General features: G+C 41.7%; 2 protein-coding genes and 1 long non-coding RNA gene across 4 annotated transcripts; 1 reads left to right on the forward strand and 2 right to left on the reverse strand.

Annotated features, from left to right (window-relative positions):
* The first annotated feature begins 9,656 nt into the window (after positions 1-9,656).
* LOC143434654 (uncharacterized) lies at positions 9,657-21,143 on the forward strand. 2 transcript variants are annotated; one of them, XR_013104297.1, is made up of 6 exons: positions 9,657-10,040; positions 10,308-10,355; positions 13,500-13,603; positions 15,994-16,076; positions 16,486-16,598; positions 18,363-21,143. It is a non-coding gene; the product is annotated as an uncharacterized LOC143434654 (long non-coding RNA). The 2 variants fall into 2 exon arrangements; XR_013104296.1 differs by having other exon boundaries at positions 9,722-10,040; positions 10,175-10,355.
* On the reverse strand, positions 10,283-12,394 carry LOC117721228 (beta-defensin 13). Its single transcript, XM_034519807.2, has 2 exons — positions 12,134-12,394; positions 10,283-10,425 (listed from the first exon to the last, which is right to left on the reverse strand). The coding sequence occupies exons 1-2, from the start codon at positions 12,216-12,218 to the stop codon at positions 10,283-10,285; spliced, it is 228 nt and encodes a 75-aa protein (XP_034375698.1). The 5' UTR covers positions 12,219-12,394.
* Positions 16,640-19,227, reverse strand: LOC117722019 (beta-defensin 12). Its single transcript, XM_034520953.2, has 3 exons — positions 19,158-19,227; positions 18,758-18,799; positions 16,640-17,216 (listed from the first exon to the last, which is right to left on the reverse strand). Exons 1-3 carry the CDS (start codon positions 19,225-19,227, stop codon positions 17,092-17,094), a joined length of 237 nt encoding a protein of 78 aa, XP_034376844.1. The 3' UTR covers positions 16,640-17,091.
* Positions 21,144-23,862: the final 2,719 nt, after the last annotated feature.

Below are 23,862 nucleotides of genomic sequence, written 5' to 3' on the forward strand. Positions count from 1 at the left end.
ATTAGCATGATTTACTATTCTTGGTACTTACATATTTCCAGATGATTGGACCACAAGTTTACTATAAATTTCCATTTTCACTGTGGTTTCCATTCTAACTTCTGTATAGAATTAACTTTCTTCCTAACCCAGAGTTCTAAGTGGGTAGTCTTTGCATATCTGCTTCTATCACTATGATATGACAGATAGCCTTCCCTCCTCTGCTGGGTGTGGTGTGTCTGGATTCTTCACTCTCTCTAGGCAGCATTGAAGGTTGCCTCAGATAATATTGCACTGTGCTATTGAAAATAGGTTTTACTGTGCCTTTGTTGGAAATCTACTCACCAGCTCATATGTGAGCTGGTGACATCACCGTCTATCTCACCCACCCCCGAGACTACAAGTGGCTCTATTTTGAAGCTGTATTGATTGTGGAATAGAAATGTCGTTAATTCTCAATGAGAAGCATTAGCAAAGATGAAAGAATAGCTATTGATAGTTCCTTACAGAACACACAGAAGTAGAGACTGCTAGTAGTTTTGGGCTGAAAATTGCTATGCTCTTGAGTTTCTGGGCCCCCTGTCCTGGCTCACACAGATACTCATGCCATGCTTGTTCTCCTTCAGAACCTTGAGTGTCTTTTTGAAGGATCCCCTCAGAAGACAAGTCTATTCCAGATATAGTCATTCGGATCCTCACAGGGCTCCATTTTTTTTCTCTCCAGAAAATACAGTACCTGCCCTTTAAGTCTGTTTGCTATTTTGTGCTCTCCCCTCAGACATGCTTGTATGTAATCTAAGTTGCACCAAGATCCGCATGAGAACTGAGAATGACCTTAACTTGTGGTGCTTCTGTCTCTACATCCTGAATACACACACACACACACACACACACATATATATATACACACATATATACGCATATATACACACACATATATATACACACACACATACACATATACACACATACACACACACATATATATACATATACATGAATATATATACACACACATATATATGTATACACACACACACACACACACACACACACACACACACACACATATATATATATATATATATATATATATATATATATATATATATGTGCTATACAGCTCTGTGTATCTAACCCCCCAGGGCCATGTGCATCCTACAAAAACATTGTACAAACTGGGCTACATCCCCAGGCTGTGCTTATTTTGTGAAGATTTGTCTAGATGCTAGTCTTTCCCACAGCACTTCACAACCTTTCAATTTAAACATTATATAACACACACACACACACCCCTATGGAGAACTGACAGTTTTTTGATGACATCAAATTATTTTTTGTTTCTGATCTTTATCTACTTCTGTTAAAGACTTTCCCAAATGTGTTAAAATATATTTTCATCTTTTGTCTTGTCTCACTTCTTTTAGTTTCTAGACTTTCAATTTAAACATTACACACACACACATACACACACACACACACACCTATGGAGAACTGACAGAGTTTCTTGATGACAGCAAATTATTTTTTGTTTCTGATCTTTATCTACTTCTGTTAAAGACTTTCCCAAATGTGTTAAAATATATTTCACCTTTTGTCTCACTTCTACTTTCTAGACTTTTTTCCATTTGCTTAAAAAGTTTTGCACATTTATTTAAGTTTTCTGACTTAATTTTTAAATATCAAGCACCTTCTTTCTAGCTCCTATCTTGACCAGGATATTTCCTCACGATCTTGCACCGCCACACGTTAGCAGCAATTTGTGACAGCTTCCTGTGCCTTGTTCTTCAGGTTCACATTGCCCTCCCTTGCTGTAGTGTTTGGTTGCATATTTATGATTAATCAGAAGGATCCAAGACCTGTTTTGTGGAAGTAGTTTAACTGGAAGGAGCAGCTTTGAAAAGCTTTGCTTGATCCACCAAAACTGACTGGGATTATTGGGGTGTGGAGACCGGGCTGGTAACAAAATGTTCTTTTTAAGGATCTCTGTGTGGGGTCTGCCCCCACCAGGGCATGTCACCACTGGAGGTCATTCGAGATGCTTTGGTGTTGAACCTGATTAGCCAGGTTGGCAGAGTGATAGCACCAAGTATTTGTCTGAGAATGATTTTTCTGAATATTGTAAAAGTTAAAACTCACACTTCTTCCTCTTCTCTCTAATAATCAATTGGCGATGGTGACATGAGGACACAAGAGGTTGGAAAGCATGTTTTGAATCTTCATGGGTCTCAGAGACAGGAGATAGGCCTCACTGTCCAAAGTTATCTGTGGAACACCAGTGATAGGAGGAAGAAGATGAACCATCCCTAGGGAAGCTAGAATTCTGCTGATGCTTATCTGCCAAGCACAGGGCAAGGCATCTGGGTGAGTCTGGATGATTTCTGTGGGATATAAAAATATATAGTATGTTGTCTAGTTGTCTGAACCATGATCTTCAAATGACTAGAGTGGAAGAATACCATCTCCTAGGATTTGTGGCTGAGAGAGAAGGAGGCTTTTGACTGGTTGGTATGAATGCTACAGATATGACTGGAGGACCTGTTACTGCCTTGCAGGTCTGTCTGACACTGACAAACTCAGTTTGCATAAGTTTGGCTTCTGTGAGATTACACTTGTCTGCCATCCTGTGATATTTATCTTTCTTCACAAGACTTTTAAACTTAGGAAAATGTCTACTGGCTTCATACACTTACACGGACAGGACTCCATTTTCTTCTTAACCTGAATGATATCCACCATATATTCAAATATCTTTTCATTCAGTTGAGCCACACTGAGGCTAATTTCACATACTGATTAGTATGAATAATATCACAGTGAGCATAGGTATGCAAATATATTGTGGCACATTTGATTCTTCCGGACCGATATGCTCACTACTTGGAAGCTACTACTGCCATTAATGCTTTATTTATTTGTTTATTTATTTGAAAAATGCCATACAATAAACAATATTCATTATTAGCCATCACTGCTTTAGAGATGATGGGACCAGGAAGAATGATCAATGAGGTAAACTAAAATCTCATGCAGTACTCATGAAGTTTTATTTACAGCATCAAATAATTAATACTCTGAGGATTAAGAAGAAGAATCGCATCTATAATCACAAGAATAAGTCACAGGTGGCAAAAGATATACGGTCCTATAGAGGCATATGAAGGGTAGTTTAAACATTTAATTGACTACCATTGGGAAGCAATAATAAGTAATCTGAAGTAAACTCAGTCCTATCTGGTACACATGGGAGGAACCTGAAAACAAAGTCCAAGAACAAGTTTATGTTTTGAAGAAACTGAGGTCACAAGATTCTTGTGTTGTTTTCCTGGAGTGTTCTCATGAGCCCAAAATTCACCTCACATGAAATCGTTCTTGGGTTGTGTTCTAACTATTAGCTGCTTCCCTGATAATAATCTACATTTCTATCAGCAGTTTACAAAATTCACCTTTTGTTTTTCTTCAACTCTGTATTTTAGTTTTCAGGTGGCAGCCTCTGAATTAAGAGAGAAGTGACATCTCTTCATGCTTAAATTTTCATTTTCTTAATTATTTTTGAGGTTGAACTTTTTTTTTCATGGATCATTTGTCCCTTTTCATGTTCTTTTGGAGAAACATCTGCTTGAATATTTTGCCTGTTTTATACCAATCTCTCCTTTCCTTCCTCTCTTCTTCTATCCCTCCTTCTTACCTCCCTCTCTCATAATCTCTTTTATTCACTTTTCCCTTTCAAACATATATGTTCTCACTCTGTTAACCACTGTGTCCTGAAACTCACCATATTGTCCTAAATGGCCTTGAAATCAAAGCAATCCTACTGCCTCAGTCTCCCAAGGCTGGGATTATAGGTGTGGGCCATCACACTTGAAAAGTTCTTTTTATTAATTTCATGAATTGTTACACAATTTGGTTTTTAATCTATTAATTGGCATGTGATTTACAAATATCTTCTTAACCATGGGCTTACTTTTTAACTTCCTTTGCTGTTCGTATGTATTTAGTTTAATATAAGCGTGTACAGTTCTGCGAGTTTCCTGTTCTTCTGAGTTACATCTAAGGACTTGTCTTCTAGTTCAGTCTTCTGAAAAGGCCAAAGTAGTAGGATAGATTTCATCTTGTTCTCCAAACTCCATTTTAAGTTGCTTGTACTCAGAGTGACATGGCCTCTACCTTTGGGATCTGGGAAAAAGACCACAAAGTGTTCTCAGCAGTTGAAAATAGACATAACAGCTGTGGCCAGCTCAGGAAAAACTGGCCACAATAACAGAATGAGTTAAGAAAACATGAGTTATTCCCAGGTCAAAATGCCTCTTTTAGATGTGTGGTTTTCCCTTGTGGTTTAAACAGATGCTATGCACCAAGCAGTTTAAAGGCCAACATTCCTTTATCCACATAACCAATCATGTAACACCAAGGCTCGAAAGCCCCTGCTTGCAATCTTTTCCCTATATAAATCCTAAGACCTTAGACCCTGGTGTCACTTTCCTAACCTGTTGCATCAGGAAGGTTTGTGACTCGAGTCTAAACTCTAATAAAGACTCTCACTGTGCTTGCATCGGAGTTGTGGTTCCTGGTGGTCTCTGGGGGGTGGAGTTGGTTTCGCAATCTGTGCATAACAGTTTCAAAGGCTTTCTGCTATGTTTTACTGTTAATTTTATAGACTTAGAGTATATACTTAAGTCTTTAATCCATCTTAGCTGATCTTGTGGATGTCATAGGAAAGGAACTGAGACTTAGAAATCCAAGTCCAGAGTTTCCTCCAGTGTATGACAAAATTACACTGTAATTTGTAATCCTAGGGCCACAGTGCAGGTAATATTAAAATGAGAGAATTAATTGGGATATTGTGGGATGCTGAATGCTAGATTAATGATATATGGATGAAGCTGGGCCAGTCAAGCTACTAAATTTCTGCCGTTAGACACAGCCTCTTCACCCCATGTGAGGAAATTTACCCTTCCTTGCTTAAGGAGATCTCAATGGCTACTTTAGACACATGCCATGGAAGACATTGATGAATCTCCTTAGGGATCTTCATACAGTCTAGTAGTGTTTATAGATCTTGTAACACCCAACCTACAGCAGCCTCTCAAATTGAGCTACAAAATATGACCCTTGAGGGTGTATACTGCCCCCTAAAGAAACACTTAAATGATCTAGTTCATAGAAACTAATTTGAAGAATATGTATTTGGATATATATTAAGGTCATAATATAAATAATAAAGTCACCAGGGTCAATCATGTCAGATGCATTGATATGTTTCTACTATGCAAAAATATTGCATTTAATGCAATAAGGGGAGTCAGAAAGGATGCAAAGAGTATGTTAAGTTTTTTGAGTGATATATAGAACAAAAGGTTTCTGATATTTTGTAAACTGCAAATTTTGATCTCCCTTGGGTTAATATGAAGGTATTCAAACCTATATTAGTGTTCCTGGAATGTGAGAGATTTGGTGACTCACTCCAACACACCATATACTACTGTATTCATTCTGCTAAACCCTTGTGGGGATCTATGTTGAATGCAGGCAACCACAGTTGACCAACATGTAGAACTTAAAAGACTGGAGTGCTCAGGTCTAAATGGGATATCTGCATCCCCTTCCCTTGCTCAAAGGTTTAGGAATCATCATGAAAGAGGGAGGCAGAAATATTTTAAGATTTTGCAAAGAAATAGCAGTTGCTTTTATATATAACAGGTCTCTTGTGACACGAATCACTGTGTCTGTCTGCATTAAGAAGAACCGTTCTATCGCAAGCTAACCTGACTCTCTCAGCATGGGTGGAGGAAGGGCTCATCAAGTTGATTCCTAGCTGAAGACTATTGGTAATTCTTGACTGTTGGAGAGAGATGGTCATTTTCTTCAGTGATGAGGTCCCTGAGAGAGTATCCATGTTCCTTCTAGAATCCTCTGTAGGGTTGACCTGGTAGATAGATATTCTTTAAATTTGGTTTTGTCCTGGAATATTTTGGTTTCTGCATCTATGTTGATTGAGAGTTTTGCTGGGTATGGTAGCCTGAGCTGGCATTTGTGTTCTCTAAGGGTCTGCATGAACTCTGTCCAGGCTCTTCTGGCTTTTAGTGTGTCTGTTAAGAAGTCTGGTGTAATTCTGATAGGTCTGCTCTTATAGGTTACTTGGCCTTTTTACCTCACAGCTTTTTTATTGGATATTTTATTTATTTACATTTCAGATGCCATCCCCTTTCCCCATTTCCCCTCCCTAGAAACCCCCTATCCCATTCCTCCTCTTCCTTCTTTGCTTTTATGCCATTTAAAATTACATGCAAGTATTAAGGCCAGTTCTAGGTTGAGGAACTAGCAATACAATAGATGCAAAAAGTCAAGAAACAAGCAAGACAATAAACCCAGATAGTCAAAGAACAAGCAGGACAATAAACAGACTCCTGTGATCATGCTTGTGATCATTATTTCTAAGGGCTAATCAGGATGACCAAAATATCTGAGCCTACTTCCCTGTCCTAACCCAAAGTCATTTTCTTGCCTGAAGCCTACTTCTTTGTTCTAGCCTAAGATTTAGACTCCTGTCTGAAATTACTTCTTTGTTCTAGCCTAAGATTTAGATTCCTGCCTGAAGTTACTTCTTTTTCTAGCCTAGTGTCAGATTCCTGCCTGAAGCCCACTTCCTTTTCCTTGGCCAATGCCATTTTCCTGCCAAGCAGCCCATTTCCTTGCTCTTGGCCCATGTCAGATTCTTGCCAAGGAGCCTCAAAAGCTCTCCAACTCTCCTCCTTTTTAATTTTATAAACAAGACTGAGCCTCTCTTGGGTTGTTAGACAAGAATGCCTTTCTTACCTGTTGTGGAATATGCATTATCAAAAGCAATGCATTTTTGTCTTAAGTTGGTAAGGCTCTGTGCAGAATCTTACCTATCTTTGGCTTGCCAGTATGTTAACTTAATAACTCTGTCTGGGGGTCTATTTTCAGTTTCAACCTATGTACTTTGGCTGCCAACATGTTGATGTTGTTAAAGACAAGCTTTAACACAATGGGAAGGAATAAAAGTATTCCCAGGACAAAAAGGGCTAGCATGATCAAGCTATATATGCCATTCTTGAAGCTTGACCAAAATAGAAATACTGACCTCAGGTCATGGGTAATTTTATCAGCAGTATCTGCCACATTAACACACAGCAGAGCAGCATTCTTGAAATTCATAAGCTCACTATGTAAAGTTAAAACATCCAGAGAGGTGTTAGAATTATACCAAATACACTGTAAGTGTTTTTAAACTTTTTCCTAATTATAATGACTACCACTGTAAATTTTAGAACTAACATGAATCCAATGGTATTTGGCATGACACTCGAGATGGCTCCTTACTCTTAAACTCTGAACCCCCTTCCAATAATTTGAATAGGATAAAGAGCATCAATCCGTTCTTCCAAATGCCTAACTAAATCCTCTTGTATATTCAACACATTAGTAACATTTTGCTAAATGTTACTAAATTAGTAATTTTTTGTAAATGATTAACAAAAGTAGCTGTCTTAACTTTTTGTATTAAAGCAATAGCAGAAGCAGTGTTGCTATCAATTAATGTAATTAAAGCTGTTATACCAGCAATAATCAAGCCCACTACCCTCTTGCTTCTGCTTAAAGCCTGACTCACTTCTTCCAGTCCTTGCAAGCTGATACTCAGGGCAAAAAAACAAAAGTTGGTTGATACACCTCCATAACAGACATGCTGGGTTTCAACACACTAACACAATTAGAAGGTGTACAATCAATGCAACTTGCATTAAATACTGTAGAAGAAACAAATGTAGTTTTAACTTGACAATTAAAAGAGCCTTAACACATGTGCTAACACCTGCTTGAGATGTCCTTGTTTTGAATAGAGGAGTAGTATTCCATTGTGTAGATGTACCACATTTTCTTCATTCTTCAGTTGAGGGACATCTAGGTGGTTTCCAGTTTGGCTATTTTGAGTAATTCTGCTGTAAGCATTGTTGAGCATGTGTCCTTGTCGTATACTAGGACACTTGCATCCCTTCTATTCTGTTGGTGATGCTTGCATCTGCTGTTCCTGTTCTTTTTCCCAGGTTTTCCTTCTCCAGGATTCCCTCGGTTTATGTTTTCCTTATTGCCTCTACTTCAATTTTCAGGACTTGAAGTGTTTTATTCATTTCTTTCACCTGTTTATTTGTATTTTCCTGTGTTGCTTCAAAAGATCTATTCATTTCCTCTTTAAAGGCCTGTAGCATCTTTATAAGATTGGATTGAGCATTGTTTCATTGTGATTTGATTGTGTTAGGACATCAGGGCTTGCAGTAGTAGGTTAGCTATGCTCTGAAGGTTGCTCTGCCTTTGTTGCTTGTGTTCTTATGCTGGCTTTTAACCATCTGATTATCCATAAACATTCCTGCTGTAGCAGTTATTGGGAAGGCAGGCCTACCTGGATGTTCCAGGGACAGCCAATCTTTATAATATCAGCTCTGTGCTGGACAATAAAATTCAGGGGGCAGTGGATGTTTACTAGAAGTTGGGTGTGCTCCTAGGAACAAGCCAGCTGGGGATGGGGTTGGGGAGTGGGGGAGGGATGTTTCTGATGCTGCAGCCTGTTGAATTGGATGGCAAGGTGGGACAATGGAGCTCTTGGAGACAGTCAGCCTCTCAGAACAGCTGGTTGTACCCCAGAGGACTTGGCAGGAAGAGGAATTCAGTCAGGGTCTATCCTCAACCCAGGATCTGGGTTCTCGACTGGAAGCAGGGATATCTGGAAGGCACATAAATAGACACAGGGAACTTTTTAGGGTACAAGCTGACAGACAAATTTCAAGGCTTGAAGTTTCAAGGAACATCTAGTTTCACAGAATTCACCAGAACAGAAAGAGAAAGAAATAAGAAAGTCAGATATAATAATTATTCACACTAAGGCCAATGGAAAAGCAGCCACACGCAAATGAAATCTGTACAGCCATTGTCCATGGCTAAGGTTAGGAGAAATGGAACCACTTTTTTTTTTTTTTTTTTTTTTTTTTTTTACAAAGAGCTGCCTGAGGACTTCTGAGATGTCTCCATCTAGGGCTGCTGCAGGCAGTCCCTTATTTGTAATGGTAGGTCCCCCGGAGGGATGTGTCTTCCACTTCTCAGAGTCCCAGACACCATCCCTGTTATGCTATGCTCTTCCCAGCAGAATTCACAACTCAAAAAAAAAACATATATTAAGTGTAAAATCATGTGCTTTCTTCTCAGTGATAACTTGTCACTGTTTATACACGAAAGGGCTCACATTAGTTGTATGTGTGTGCACATGCAAGCACATGCTGGTGTTTGTGTATGTGTGTCAGAACACATGTGACATTCACATGGTGGCCAGAAGAGATTGTCAGCTGTCACTTCTCAGACCTTATCCTTTTTCTTTTGAGACAGAGTCTCTCAGCAGTTTGTCTCTGGCCACATTTGCTAGCCTGAGCTGTCACTGAGTCCCCAGGATCCATTTGGCTCTGCTTTCCCAGACCTGGGGTCACAAGCTTGGGCCGGTGAATACCTGGCTTTTAAACGTTTGTTCTGAGGCTTGGACTCAGGTCCCTGTCTTTATGGGGGAGTCAATCACTTTATGACGGAGGTATCTTTCCATCCTCAGAAATCAATCTTTCAATCTTCTGAAAGAAATAAGTTTGTTTTAAAACTTATTTTAGCTTTGCAATTATGATGTACCAGAATTATGTGTAGTTTTAATTTCTCTTTTGAAATACTAGTTATTTTAGTAGAAAAGTTTAGTTAAGGGGCGTCTTTCTAAACATTGCGTGACATGGCCACTAGGGGGCGAGATTGTCTAGCTTCTGCTCTTGGCTTCTCAGCACTAAGAATCGTCTACTGTTTGTTGTGTTATTCAGAATCCACTTTGATACAGTTTCTTTTTCTCTCAGTAATTTTCTATTCGTTGGCCCCTATGTTGTTTCTTGTGGTTTCCCACTTTTCAGTACTATATTTGGACACGAATCCCAAATCTCGCTGCTACAGAGAGATGCTGTTTCCCTGGCTCCCATTTCTACTGCTCATGTCCAAAGAAAAGATGCTCTGTGATACGTTTAGTAAGTATCGTTGGATTTTTTTTTTTTAAAGGGGGAAAAAGCTTTTAAAGAATCATAATACTCAGAGAAAGTCTGGATTGCTGCCTCAAAGAAACCAAGAGAATCATAAAGGCGGCCGTTTTCTGCTCTACTAGATACTAAATGGACCCGACTTCACAAAGTCCAAAACTGGAGAAGAGGCCACTGAGGGACAGTCCGGAGAAGTTTCTTCTGAGATTCTGCTCATAGCTGGTGCTGAGAATTCAGTGTTTCTTTTTTTTCCTGCAGCAGAGTGGTGTTAAGTTGGCCCGACAGGTCCCAATCTTTTCTTCGAAGGTAAGGCAGTCATTTTCACATCGGCCGTTCATCCTTTTACAGAGGAACCTTCTGTACAATGTGCCCCTGGCTAAGGGGAGAGAGCAACTGTTAGTTATCTAGTAATCTTTTACTAGGTCAAAAAGTGAATATGTCATTACTTAATCAGAGATAGAGAGAGAGACAGAGAGAGACAATAGAGGCAGAGACAGAGAGAGACACACAGAGAGACAGAAACAGACAAATACACACACATACACACACAGGGGGAGAGAGAGAGAGAGAGAGAGAGAGAGAGAGAGAGAGAGAGAGAGAGAGAGAGAATAGATCAGACTCCTGGTAAGTCATTTGCAGTCAGTGCCCTTAGAAATCGTCTGGAAGAATGACACATAATGTAATCTGTTCCAAGCAGCTGACTCATAGGAAAGAGAGTGTCTCTCCCTAGGAAGGCAGCAACCACTTCCCAACTCCGAAAAACAAACCTCCCCAACAAGATTTTTTTCTTTGTACTTCTAATAGTGTCTGATATAGATCAAACTGTAAAGACAGTGTGATTGACACTGCAGGCAGGTCAACAGTAAACCATCCCCAATATCATAGGATCTTATGTTCCAGATACAAAATCAATCAACAATGCTCTCCTTATTGGCACTTGCAGAAAAGAAATCTAAGAATAGAGCTCAAGAACCTAACTAGGAACCTGGTTTGCCAGGGAGCGCTCAGCACGGACTGCTCCTGGGAGAGTTCACCATGGGCTGTTCCCTGCACGGTCCTTATGTCTTGTGCTGCCTTTTAGCGTGGTTCATGTAAACCAGTTTCTCAGGAGGCCTTTCTGCATCTGAGTTAGAGTGTGGTCTGTCCTGCTCCTGCTTCTCTGTACTTGGCATTCTGGCTTTTAGGAATCTGGTTTGTATTAAAGCTCTGTGTATACACTGTTTTCTCGCTCACTTACTAACCTATACTTATCTATATTTTGAATGATTTTACTCTTTCTGGGAATCTATTATTTATTAACAGATATAGTACGGCAGTACATTTCCAGAAAAATTAAGGACAAAGGCTCTGCTTTAATTAAAAGATCTCTGCTTATTTTGTATATCTGAGTGAATACAGCTGGGGACAATGTTTCACAAATGGTAAGGACACACGGTCTGAGTTTCCCTAGAGTGTCTGGTGCTGATCCTCATACGGTTAGATGCTTGGGAGTTATGAAGGACGGTTATGAAGCTGAATACAGGGAGTATGTAGCAAGGGTATTTGAGGGGGGTTAACCAGATTATTGTAGGGTGTAGTTTATGCTACACAAACAGATCTGTTTAAAGCACCCCTGAATCTGACATACAAACAAATCAGGATGGTAGCAGCTTCAATGAGATTATTCTCCACTATATACAACACTCCAAACAAAGTTTGAAATAATCTCACAGTAAGCTATTTGAACCAACTACCAAAATATGGAAAATGTTGATTTTTTTTGACACTTTAAAGCAGTCACTTTGTCATGTGCTAAGATATGTTGAGATTTAAAAATTGGGGAAAGGATAGAAAGGAATAAAAAAGTCCAAATCCCTGTGTAGAGTGACCTGAGAAGTGGCAGGTGCTCTGGTCCTCGCTGATCTGAGTCAGTGCCATCTGAGTCTTCGGTCCCTCAGCTCGGAACAACATTTCCAGGGCCCGTTTGGCCCCAGACTTACAGATCACAGAGCTGAAGGGTGAGGTTTCCCTGAAGTTAGCTTGCTTTCCAAGCACAGATCCCGGGCAAGCTGCCAACACTGCCCCTCCAGCGACTTTCCTCTTACCTGGGTAAAGCTGAATGAGAAGAACAAGCCCAGCAACAATTAAAGAAAAGATTCTCATGTCTCCAGGCAGCAGTGGAGCAGACATGGAGGAGGTAGAGCTGGGAGCCGGTTCCTTTATTAAGGAGAGGAGAGGAGAGGAAGACCCATTCTAGTGCTCAGAAACAGCCTTGAGGGAGAACTATTTTCCATGCTCCACTGAGTGACATGTGGGCCAGCTGGTCAACCTTCTGTCTAAGTCTTTTATTGGAGGCAAGGCAGAGAAAGCACCCCACCTTTTTGTCTGGAATATTCTATTTCCTTTCCTCTTAGGTGTCCCTCATTCCCTTCATGTTCCATCTCAAGGATCCCCAATTCCACAAAATCCACAACCATTCACCCCTTTCTTCCTAAAGTTTTATGTATAGCATGCTTGTTTACAAGCTTTGTCTGCCAGTTCTTAGTTAATTAAGTGATAACCGGTCTAGTGCGTTTTGTGGGATAAACTGGCTATCCCAATAGATAGTAAACATCATAGAAGAAACCAGGTCAATTTTGATTTCTTTTCTCCCAGCAGGTTCTTACATCAGAGTTGCTCAGGTTTCTAGTGATAAGCCGCTTGCTCTGGGTAATTCATGACTAAACAAACAATCAGCTGTAAACTGTCATTAAATCTCTCAAGTTTATGTGTATATAAGGCTTTCAAGGATGGTATAATTCCTAATATTCTTTCCATAATCATTTGTAGTACAAAAGCTATGTGTATTTTTACTGCATGTATTTGCTATCAGTAGGCCTTAATTTTGTCCTAAAATCAAAGGAGACAGTGTAGGATTTTGTGCAGGAGAGTTATCTGGAAGAATATTCCAGAGGGAAAAATCTACCTCCTCAGTAAAGTGAGTGCTTAACAGATCAGCTCACACACTAATAGTAAATTAATTTCTGGAAAATGCAGAGCTGCCAAAAGGAGGTGTAAGATGCAGTGAAGTCCGGCATGCTTGGAGAAAAGAAAATATCTAGGTAAAGAATGAAAGTCAGTGAGTTACCAGTGATTCTTAATGCGTTAGAATCTTGGCCTGCAGTGTGAGATTTGATGGACCCTTTAAAATGTAGGGCTTAGAATCCAGCTGTGGTGACAGAACTCAGGAAGTGGAGACAGAGGGTTTCAGGCCAGCTTGGGCTACATAGTGAGTACCAGCCCAATCCAGTCTCAGACTGCCTCTGTCTCACCAAAACAAAAGTAAAACCCAAAAATATGTATAGATTCGTGTAAGTTAATCAGGTCACTGGGGCACTGTCTTTAGAAGGAATAGCATGGTTCTCATGAGGGACTCACTATTCCAGAGAGGTTATAATAACGATGCCCTTCCCTGTCCCCTCCCATCCCCAGCTTCTTGTTTTCCATGCTGCCATTGGCTCTCATCCATGCTCCTCCAGTATGCCATCACTAAGGATTGACATGGACTGGGAGACCCTCTCTGAAGCTGATCACAGGTATCACCTGATCATGGACATAAGCCTGTCAGTGGGATAAACTTTAAAAAATAAAGTATCTAGACTCAGTTGTTGTGTATTAGCAAAAGAAAAAACAGGCAAATACATTCACCTGTACCTACCCTCAGGTGATGACCCTGTTCAACACTATAAGAGCCAGAGCCAGAAAAGGTGGTGCTTAGAGCTCACATCACTCCCACCCCCCCATCCCCAGCTTAAGCCCAGAAACCCGGAGGCTCTGACCTTCCTTTGTGTCCCTTCTCCAGGATCCATGGTCTCCTCAACCTCAGCTATCACTCCCTTTCCATTTCCTCAGCAAGGCTGGTGCCATTAGTGACACCAAGTACTTTGGGTTGGAAAAGCAGGAGAGGTGTCCCGGGATGAGGTCCCTTCCCTCTGAAGAGCCCAGGGTACAAAAGCACAACACACATGAAAGTGTTTCTGTGAAAGGGTTGCCTAGGGAAATCCAGGTTCAGTCGTGCAAGCTCTCAGAGCTTGTTATAGCTACACTGCAAGAGGGCCTCATGACATCTCAGGTTGGCAGGAGAATTCGGATGTCTATGCCATCCTAGTTTTGTTGGATTGCAGAATGCAAGACTTGTGGGGGTGTGGAGGCTTTCAGGAAGGCTTCAGAAAATGTCACCTGTATACAGGACTGGATAACAAGGTCAGATTCCCTGCAGAGTCCTGGAACAGGCTTTGTACAAAGCTGGTGTGTGTGTGTGTGTGTGTGTGTGTGAGAGAGAGAGAGAGAGAGAGAGAGAGAGAGAGAGAGAGAGAGAGAGGAAGAAGAAGAAGAAGAAGAAGAAGAAGAAGAAGAAGAAGAAGAAGAAGAAGAAGAAGAAAGAGAGAGAGAGAAAAAGAGAGAGAGAGAGAGAGAGAGAGAGAGAGAGAGAGAGAGAGAGAGAGAGAGGTCTATGCTTTGGCTAAGATCCTAGGGTGTTAGAGATACTAAGAATGTTGGATCACTGCCTCGGAAAGCCACACTTACCAAGTGGTCCAGTCTATAAGAAGCCATTCTTGCTGTAAGAGACAGGGCTATAGTATAGAGACAGGGCTAGCCAGATCCCCTGGAGTTCACATCATATCACCCCAGGCCCCAGATGCCAGGCATGGAGCAGAAGGCTTTAGTGTTTGCCCAGCTGGATTTTGGTCCAAGCTTGGGCCACCATTCCTTGTTATCCTCACGATTCTTCTTGGAACAGAAATGTTTTCTGGGTGACATTGTATATGAAATGCATGTCATTTGGATTTTTTATGTTTTCATATATTCACAGCTGAGTTTTTGTAGAATCTGAGAAAAGACTGGCCACTAGAGTTTGTGTCAGTATTTCCTTCAAGTATTTTAGGGTTCTGCTCTTAGGTGCAATTTTTTTAAATAATGTATCTTCTCTCTTGGATTGATACTTACATCATGAAACAACCTTGTCTCTCATAATGGGCTTTTTGTTTTTGCCAAAGTTTGTTTTATAAGCTGTTTGTCTACCACTTCTTTCCAATGTTTCTTTGAAGATAAAGTTTTTTAACTATACAACTTAAACTTTAATCTTTTAGAACCACTTTCTGTTAATCCCTATTTGGGATGTTTAATTGATTTCCCCTTAATGTAATTATCAGTAAAGTAGAACTTATATCAGTCTTGGCATTTGCCATGTACATATGTATACATATGTTATAAGCAGTTGCCTTTGAGATTGTTATTACTGTTGCAGTTGCTACACGATTCTTTGATGGTAACACCAACTTACTTTCAATAGTAAGTTGGAGCCACAGCCTCAATTCTTCAGCTCATTTTTGTTGTAAAAGTAGGGGAATTCTTAAGTAAGGGGTCCTCTTGCTGGTCTTGAAGGATGCGATTGCCGTGGACAAAGACAGCAGTGAGCCAGGGATGATAAGTGGTCTGTCTTTGCTAGAACTGTTGATGTTGGCCCCTGACCCTGGCCTTTGGAAGACCTTTTGCCTCTGATGGCATTGCAGCTGGAGTAGATGCTTTATGGTCAGTCTTGTGAAACACTGAGCAGAGGAATCATCTACACCAGACCCAGACTTCTGACTGAGGTAGTTTGAGATAGCCCGTGCTGTGCTAAGCTGCGAACTCCAGTGTGTCCTTCTACAGCAGCATGTCTAGCAGCTGTATCTTAAGGTGGGCGCATCCTGTAGGGAAGCATTTGCATGTTCTCAGGAGGCTGCTGTGCTCGCCAAAGCAGTGAGCAGTTTCTCAAGTGGTTGAAAGTCTTTGTAATTGTCTTTTTATGAATTCATCTCACTCCTAGAACTTTATGCTAAACCCCTTTATGCTAAGTTCTTTCCCAGCAAGCCTCATTCTTAGCTGTTTTCCCCTCAGGATGCTTTGACTCAATGAACCCATGTGATATTTTTGTGACCCATAGAAAACACACATCTTGTTGCCCTGTATCCAGTATCCCAGGCTCTGCCTGTCAGGAGCTACACCTGCCATGGGAGAGAGAGCCAGGTGAGAGCTGAGAGAAAAGCAGTAGCTTTAATATGGGAAACAAATTCTCTGGTGGGGCATCATCTCTGTTTCTGTTGCTATCTGCCATTTTCCTAGCAGATTGTACTGATTAAACTCAGCCTGAAGTCAGGAACCCTGGTGGATCAGGATAGGATAGACCAGTGTTGATGCTTCATAGTTAGAGGGAAAGAGTAAGAGAGAATCCTAGGTTTTAGATAACACTACCCAGAATACTGCTCAGGTTCATGTGTCCCCCCAAAACTGATCAAGTGTGAGCCTCATGGCTGTTGGTTTTGATGTTTACTTTTTGAAGCTACAAATTTTATTTCACAAGGTAAAAGTTACAGATTTTCATCTGCAGATATGAAAATAGACATTTTAATTACTCTCTAATCATTTCCTTTTGCAGGAGAGGACAATGCAGTCTCAGGAGCACAGGCATTAACAGAGTAGATGAGGGTTGTTGTAAAAGTACATCACAGTTGTTATAATCTGTGGATACATTACCTCATCAAGAATCAAGTGAGTGAATTTTTCTTGTATTTTGTAGAACTACAAAGCTGTCAACACAGAGGAGGATGACACTTTCACTTGTCTATTAATCCCATAATAATTTATATGTTAGAGAGAGACACAGAAAGAGGTAGTGATGCATACACTGCCCCTTGTCTCCCAGCTTTGCTGTACCAAAGGCAGCAACACAAATCAAATAGCTAGATCTAATACAAATAGGAACAATAGTCACACTCTCAGGTTACCCCGAGCCCTATGAGAAAATCCTGGAAAGAACACTTATAAGTTATAAGTGTTCTGGAGATGTACAGTTTTGTCTACTTGTGTAGAAGGCATTCATTGCTGTTGTGATTTTGGCCATCTTAAAATTTGAATGAAGCACAGAAACAGACTGAGGAGCGATGGGTCTGAACAGTGCTGACTGTGGCCTGGTGAAGCCACAGGTGTTCTCTTCATCCATTCAGCCCAGCTTCTAAGGTCCAGAGGCCAGTGGTCCTTGGGTTCAGATCCTCTCCCGACAGCAGAAGAAGTTCAGCTTGCACTTGCCCGCAATCTTCTCGCTGTCCATGCATGTCCTCCTGCATTTCCCCCGGCCGAGCCTGCATGTTTCGCACACAGCAAACTCCCCTGTGCCAGGAAAGAGCTGATGAGATGTTTACTGGGACTTTGTGGGAATGGGAAGAATATCTAAGGCCCCCTGACAGGCAGGATTTGTGTGTATGGTCTTGAGTGTTTTCTAGAATTTGGCCAGAGGCGTTGGGGATAGCTCAGTTGGCAAAGTGTTTCTTGGATAAGCATGAGACCCTGAGTCTGATCCTCTGTGCCCAGATAAAAAGCCAGGCACTTGTGTAAACTAACAGTCCTCAGCTGGGGAAGTAGGGACAGATGAATCTCTGAGGCTCAGTGGTCAGCCTAGCTGAATTTGTGGTAGATTCTGTCTCAATAAACAAGGAAAATTTACTAGTTAGCCTTTGGTTTCAAGCCCTCGAAGCTGGAATGAATAATTTAATCTTAATACTTGTTCGGGCCTAGTATTAGCCCCTTCATTTACCCAGCCTCATTCACCTGAGGGTTATATCAGAAATACCAGAAATACCTGTGCACAATTTTAATTTGCTGAGTGGCGAAATAAAATAACTACGTGATAATATTTGTGCTGTATAATGTTTACTTGCAAGGGGGCTTTAATAATTAAGCGGCATAATCCATGTGTATTTGTTAAGGGTTGGAGAAATTAGTACTCCATGAGTTCCACGGTTCTCACTCTATTCAGTTATTTATCATCATCACCATCACAATCATCATAATCATGTTTGTGTGTGTGTGTGTGTGTGTGTGTGAGACAGAGAGAGAGAGAGAGAGAGAGAGAGAGAGAGAGAGCGAGAGAGAGAGAGAGAGAGAGAAAGGTGTATTATATTCTAAACACATACGTGTGTGTAGGTTCATGCCCCATGTATGTGCACACAAATCATCAAGACAAAGGCTTTGGGTATCCTGTCACTCTAGGCTTTGAAGCAGGGTCTCTCTTTGAACCTTAGCTCATTTTCCTAGCTGTTCTGGTTCTCAATGAACCACCTATCTCTGCCCTTGAGCCTCCTAGCTCTACCCTGTAGTGCTGGGGCTACAGGCTCAAGTATAACTGTTTGTGTGCTGGGGTCCAGACTTGGGTCCTCACAGTGACACAGCAAGCACTCCTAACCTGTGAGCCACTTTTCCAGCCCTGCAAGAATATTTCTTGTAATTGTGTTTGCATTGTGCTTTCTTCCCATGCAGGAGACGCTCTGGTGCACTCCCCAAGCTTGTGGCTAACCAATATAAACAGTGCTACTCTAAGGGTGCTGCCTCAGCGACCACCTGCACCATTCTACCCGATCCTCCTCATCCAGCAGACTCCATTCAAGTTCGATCCTAAGGGCAGAAGCCAGAATCTCTGGGTAATGAAAATTGGTGAGGGTGAGGTTGAACCTAAGCATCAGAAATGAACAGGAAAGTCACTGGGAAATACAGATAGGACCGTGGCCACAAGAGAAACAGAGGATGGAGCCAATGGATCAGAACTGAGTCCTTTCTCAACTACCCTCTTCCTTGGCTTCGTCAGTCAAAGATAGCTAACTAGGCCTGATTCCCCAAGAGAGAAGGAGAAAGGACAGGTAAAGGATATAAGTTACCTCCTGGAAATAACTGGGAATACTCAAGTCCTGCCCAGGACCCTAAATTTAAAACAAAAATACATTTTAGGAAAGAATATTAAAACAAGGAATGACACTTTATAAAACGTCTCCTACATGTTGCATGGCTATCGAGGGACTTCCGAGGTCATGGCTGATGCCTTTATTGGATTTCCCAAGACCAGTGCTCCTGGAAGCCAGAAAGACCAATGTACAAAACAATAAAATAAAAATTAAAGCTCCGTTCAGCTGGCTCTTAGGAAACACTAGTTTAGATTGAAGAACTATCTGAGCAGAGAAGACTTACTCTCAGAATAAGGGTGGTCCATGGAAGAATCATTGGATTTCATGATCTGCCCCACCCCCCGACCCCATCAAAATCCCATCAACTTTGATTTACCTGATGGCAGTTCAACTACAATGAAGAACAAAGCAAAACCAAAATAGAACATCTCTCTGCTCAGAGCCATGTTTGAGGGGAGATTCTTCAACACACAGAATCGGGGTTTCTTTGAGGGGACAAGAAAGCATTTATATTGGAAAGTAATGGGCTATGTTCTTGGTCAGTGAAGTGAATCAATAAAGAAAGCACGATTGCATGCTCCATTTGCCAGGATCAAGAGCCAGTGCAGTGAGTTATAACCTTGAGCCTGCAAAGCCCTACTTCCCCACGCCCAACCAGCTTGTAGAATGGAGTGGACATTGGTAGGAGACTTAGAGAACCCATGTACACTTCTATTGCAGGAATTGAGGGGAGAGAATCCTGACAGGTCTCCATGACTTCTCAAGGACCAAAGCACATGTATTGCCTTTGCAGTGGGGACCCAGTATGATTTCAGCTCAGGAGTACTTTGAGTGTTCTTCATGTTTACAGAGCTCTGGTAGGGACTGAAGGCAATCCACAGATGTGCGCACTGACCCTCCTCATTCAAACTGCTGTATTTATAAATTGTTCAGCAGAACATGAGGACTGACAGACCTTTGCTAAGGTAGCTTTGAATCCTGTGCCTGTCAGAAATCTTATCACTGACCAAAGTCATAATCACAACAACCTTTAGTCATCAAAACTGTGGGCATCAAAAGGAATATTCATGTCAACTCCCCAAACTGTGTCCTGCTTATTGCCACTGGGATACTTATAGTTTACATGGTGTTCTGGTTTTCAGTCTTAGAGACAAAGACAGGCCTGGTGTCACAGGCTTGTAACCCAGCTACTCTAGAGACTGAGGCAGAAACATCACAAGCTAAAGTCCTGCTTGGACTACAGAGTGAGGTCAAAGCCAGCCTGTGTAATTTGGTGATAAGTAAAAAGGGGCTGGGACGTAGCAAAGTGTTTGTCTGGCATACACAAAGCCTACCTTCAATTCTCAGTGCCCTCCCCTCTCTCACATACACAAGAAAAATGTAGACTATGTAGTTAGACAGATACCTACCATGTAGGCCACCTTGGGTAGGTTAACAATTTTTGAAACCTTCGTCTCTTTATCCTTAAAATTGGGTTATATCGATAATATCAGCCTCATTGAGCATTTGAGTGCATTGCTCATGGCATAGAAGTGTTTAGCAGAATGTCTGATTATCACCATCATCATCACATTCATATTCCTGTATAACCTTGACCAACCACTCTGCTAAGTGACTGTAGCAATCTGACTCCTAATGACATGTCCTAAGCTCATAGATCAGAGCATCCTTCAACCCTCACCAGAGAATCTTCCTCTTGCATTATGTGGTCATTAACACAGAGATCCACAACTGGCCAATGTGCAGAGAGTGAGAGACTGTGGAGTTCTCAGCCCTTAATGGGATATTTTTATTACACTCTTCCACTCAGTGCTCAGGGATCTATGTGGAAGAGGAGCTGGCAAGAGTGTCAGAGCGAGGAGGAGTAGCCAACTACAAGGGGACTGCACCAGACACAAGGCTGGTGCACACCTGAACTCATAGAGACTGGTAGTGTGCACAAGACCTGCACAATCTAAGCTAGACAACTAGCAAAAGGGAAGTGGGCACAGACTTCACATCTAGACAAGAAGCTACTTATTTGTGATTGACAGCTGCTGGGATAGGGAAAACAAGATTCCATCTCTGGAGTGATACTGGGTATATTAACCACACTCTAGGACAGGCCTTATGCTCAGGGTAGTTGGCCAACCCAAATCAGAGAACATGAAGTTTGGTGGGTAGTGGGGAGGATCTGGGAGGAGTTATGGGAGGGTAAAGAAAGTGGTTAAAATATACTGTGTGAAGGGCTAGAGAGATGGCTCAGTGGTTAAGAGCACCAACTGCTCTTCCAGAGGTCCTGAGTTCAATTCTCATAAAATACATTATGGCTCCTAGGATCTGTAGTGGGATCTGATATCTCTTCTGGTGTGTTTAGAGACAACTACCACATACTCATATAAATAAAATAAACAAATATTCAAAAAATATACTGTGTGATATTCTCAAAAAAAAAAAACCCAAATTAAAACATACCCAACATAAAACAAAACAAAACAAAGCAAAAACCCTCCAAGTTTAAGTAAGATGATGTAACATTTGAAATAGGCTGCACACAGCAAAGTCCAGAATCTGAAAACAAATGATGGGGTGCAGGCTTAGGTTAGGTTATTTCCCCAGCGTGTACAGCTCACAAAGGATGACTCTGCAGTTCAGAGTCTACCTGATCACAGAGCACCAGTTCGTCACCGACACATGGGGTATTGTACCCTTACACTCCCACTACACTTGTGATCTGAAGCCACTAGGGAAGGAACATAGTCAGGATTAGAATGATTGGACTTCAGATTCTTCTAGCACAAAACCTGCACCCAGTCATCCATCTTTGCCCACCTGTGCTCTACACTCATGCCTATTTTCCTCCTTGGGAATTTTCCAGAACCAGACAAAACAGCAACACACTGTAGCTTGAGCAACACCCACTGAGTTGGGTGGGCTCCATGTAGAGGGTATGGGGTCACTTGTTCTGATACGCTTCACTGATCAAGGCCCTGTTTGCTCTGGAGAAGCATATAAAGGTGGGTGGGTGGTGGTGCCCTTTTCCATGGACACTGTGCTGACCCCACAGCCCTTCAGGTCATGAAGACTTTCTTCCTTTTCTTTCTTTCTTTCTTTCTTTCTTTCTTTCTTTCTTTCTTTCTTTCTTTCTTTCTTTCTTTTCCTCCTCCCTCCCTCCCTCCCTCCCTCCCTCCCTCCCTCCCTCCTTTCTTCCCTCCCTCCCTCCCTCCCTCCCTCCCTCCCTCCCTCCCTCCCTCCCTCCTTTCTTTCTTTCTTTCTTTCTTTCTTTCTTTCTTTCTTTCTTTCTTTCTTTCTTTTTTTCTTTTTTTTGTGGTGCACACATTTAATCCCAGCACACAACCAGGCATACATGAGAAACCCTGTCTTGAGCCTCAAAACCCAAAGACTTACCGGACTTGCTTTTTTTTTTTTTTTTTTTCCTGTCAGAAATCATCCTGAAGTTGAATTCTACCTCTTGGGTTCCGTGAGCTGTGAGTCCCCTGAGGTGACCTCAGCAGCAAATGGCAGCAGTGTGATGACACTGAGTTCACCAACATCAATTTCTAGCTCTTACTGCAGTCAAAGCATAGATGCCGCTGAAGACTGGTCTTCTGATGGTTGTCTAGAAACCAAGAAACCCTCAGAAATTCTTTACTCAGGGAGCCTCTAGCCCAGAAGGTGCTTGCATACCTGTCATCCATTTCATTAACAGAATGGCCTGGAAACACAGTGACTGTGACAGTTGGTAGTGGGCAAAAAAAGCTGACAGCATTAAGAAAATGTTTGTACAAAAAAACATAGAGGTTGCAAACACAACCTTCAATTTGATATTGATTGACCTTTTTTTTTGAAACCTGGAATAGAGTGAAATCAGGAAAAGTTTAAACTGAATTATGAACTTCTGAGTCTCTTTTAAAAAATTTTTTTAAGTGGATATTTTATTTACATTTCAGATGTCATCCCTTTACCCCATTTCTCCCCCCCCCAGGAACCCCCATCCCATTCCCCTTCTCCTGCTTCTATGAGGATGTGCCCCCACCTACCCCCACACTCCCACTTCCCCACCCTTGAATTCCCCCACACTGGGGCATCCAGCCTTCACTGGACTAAAGATCTCCTCTCCCACCTATGCCCAACAAGGCCATCCTCCCCTACAAATACAGCTGGAGCCATGGGTCCCTCCCTATGTGCTCCCAGGCTGGTGGTTTAGACCCTGGGAACTCTGGTTGGTTGGTATTGTTGCTCTCCCCATGGGGCTCCAAACCCTTTCAGCTCCTTCAGTCTTTTTTCTAACTCTTCCATTGGGAACCCCTTGATCAGTTCAATGGTTAGCTGTGAGCATCTGCCTCTGAATATGTCAGACTCTGGCAGACCTCTAAGGAGACAGCTATATCAGGCTCCTGTCAGCATGCACTTCCTAACATCCACATCAGTGTCTACCTTTGGTGACTGCACATGGGCTGGAAACCAGGTGGAATGGTCTCCGGATGGCCCCTCCTTCAGTTTCTGTCCCACACTTTGTCTCCATATTTGCTCCCCTGAGTATTTTGTTACTCCTTCTAAGAAGGACTGAAGCACCCACACTTGGTCTTCCTTCTTCATGAGCTTCATGTGGTCTGTGAGTTGAGTCTTCGATATTCCAAGCTTTTGGGCTAACATCCGCTTATCAGTGAGTAAATACCATGTGCGTTCTTTTGTGATTGGGTTACCTCACTCAGGATGATAATTCCTAGTTCCATCCATTTACCTAAGAATTTCTCGAATTCATTATTTTTAATAGCTGAGTAATACTCCATTGTAGAAATGTACCACATTTTCTGTATCCATTCCTCTGTTGAAGGACATCTGGGTTCTTTCCAGCTTCTGGCTATTATAAATAAGGCTGCTATGAACATAATGGAGCATATGTCCTTGTTGTATGTTGGAGCATCTTCTGGGTATATGCCCAGGAGTGGTATAGCTGGGTACTCAAATAATGATATGTCCCATTTTCTGAGGAACCACCAGACTGATTTCCAGACTGGTTGCACCATCTCGCAATCCCACCAACAATGGAGGAGTGTTCCTCTTTCTCCACATCCTTGCCAGCATCTATTGTCACCTGA

The sequence above is a fragment of the Arvicanthis niloticus genome, chromosome 16 (genome assembly GCF_011762505.2).
Source record: "Arvicanthis niloticus isolate mArvNil1 chromosome 16, mArvNil1.pat.X, whole genome shotgun sequence".
In the NCBI taxonomy this organism is placed as follows: Eukaryota; Metazoa; Chordata; class Mammalia; order Rodentia; family Muridae; genus Arvicanthis; species Arvicanthis niloticus.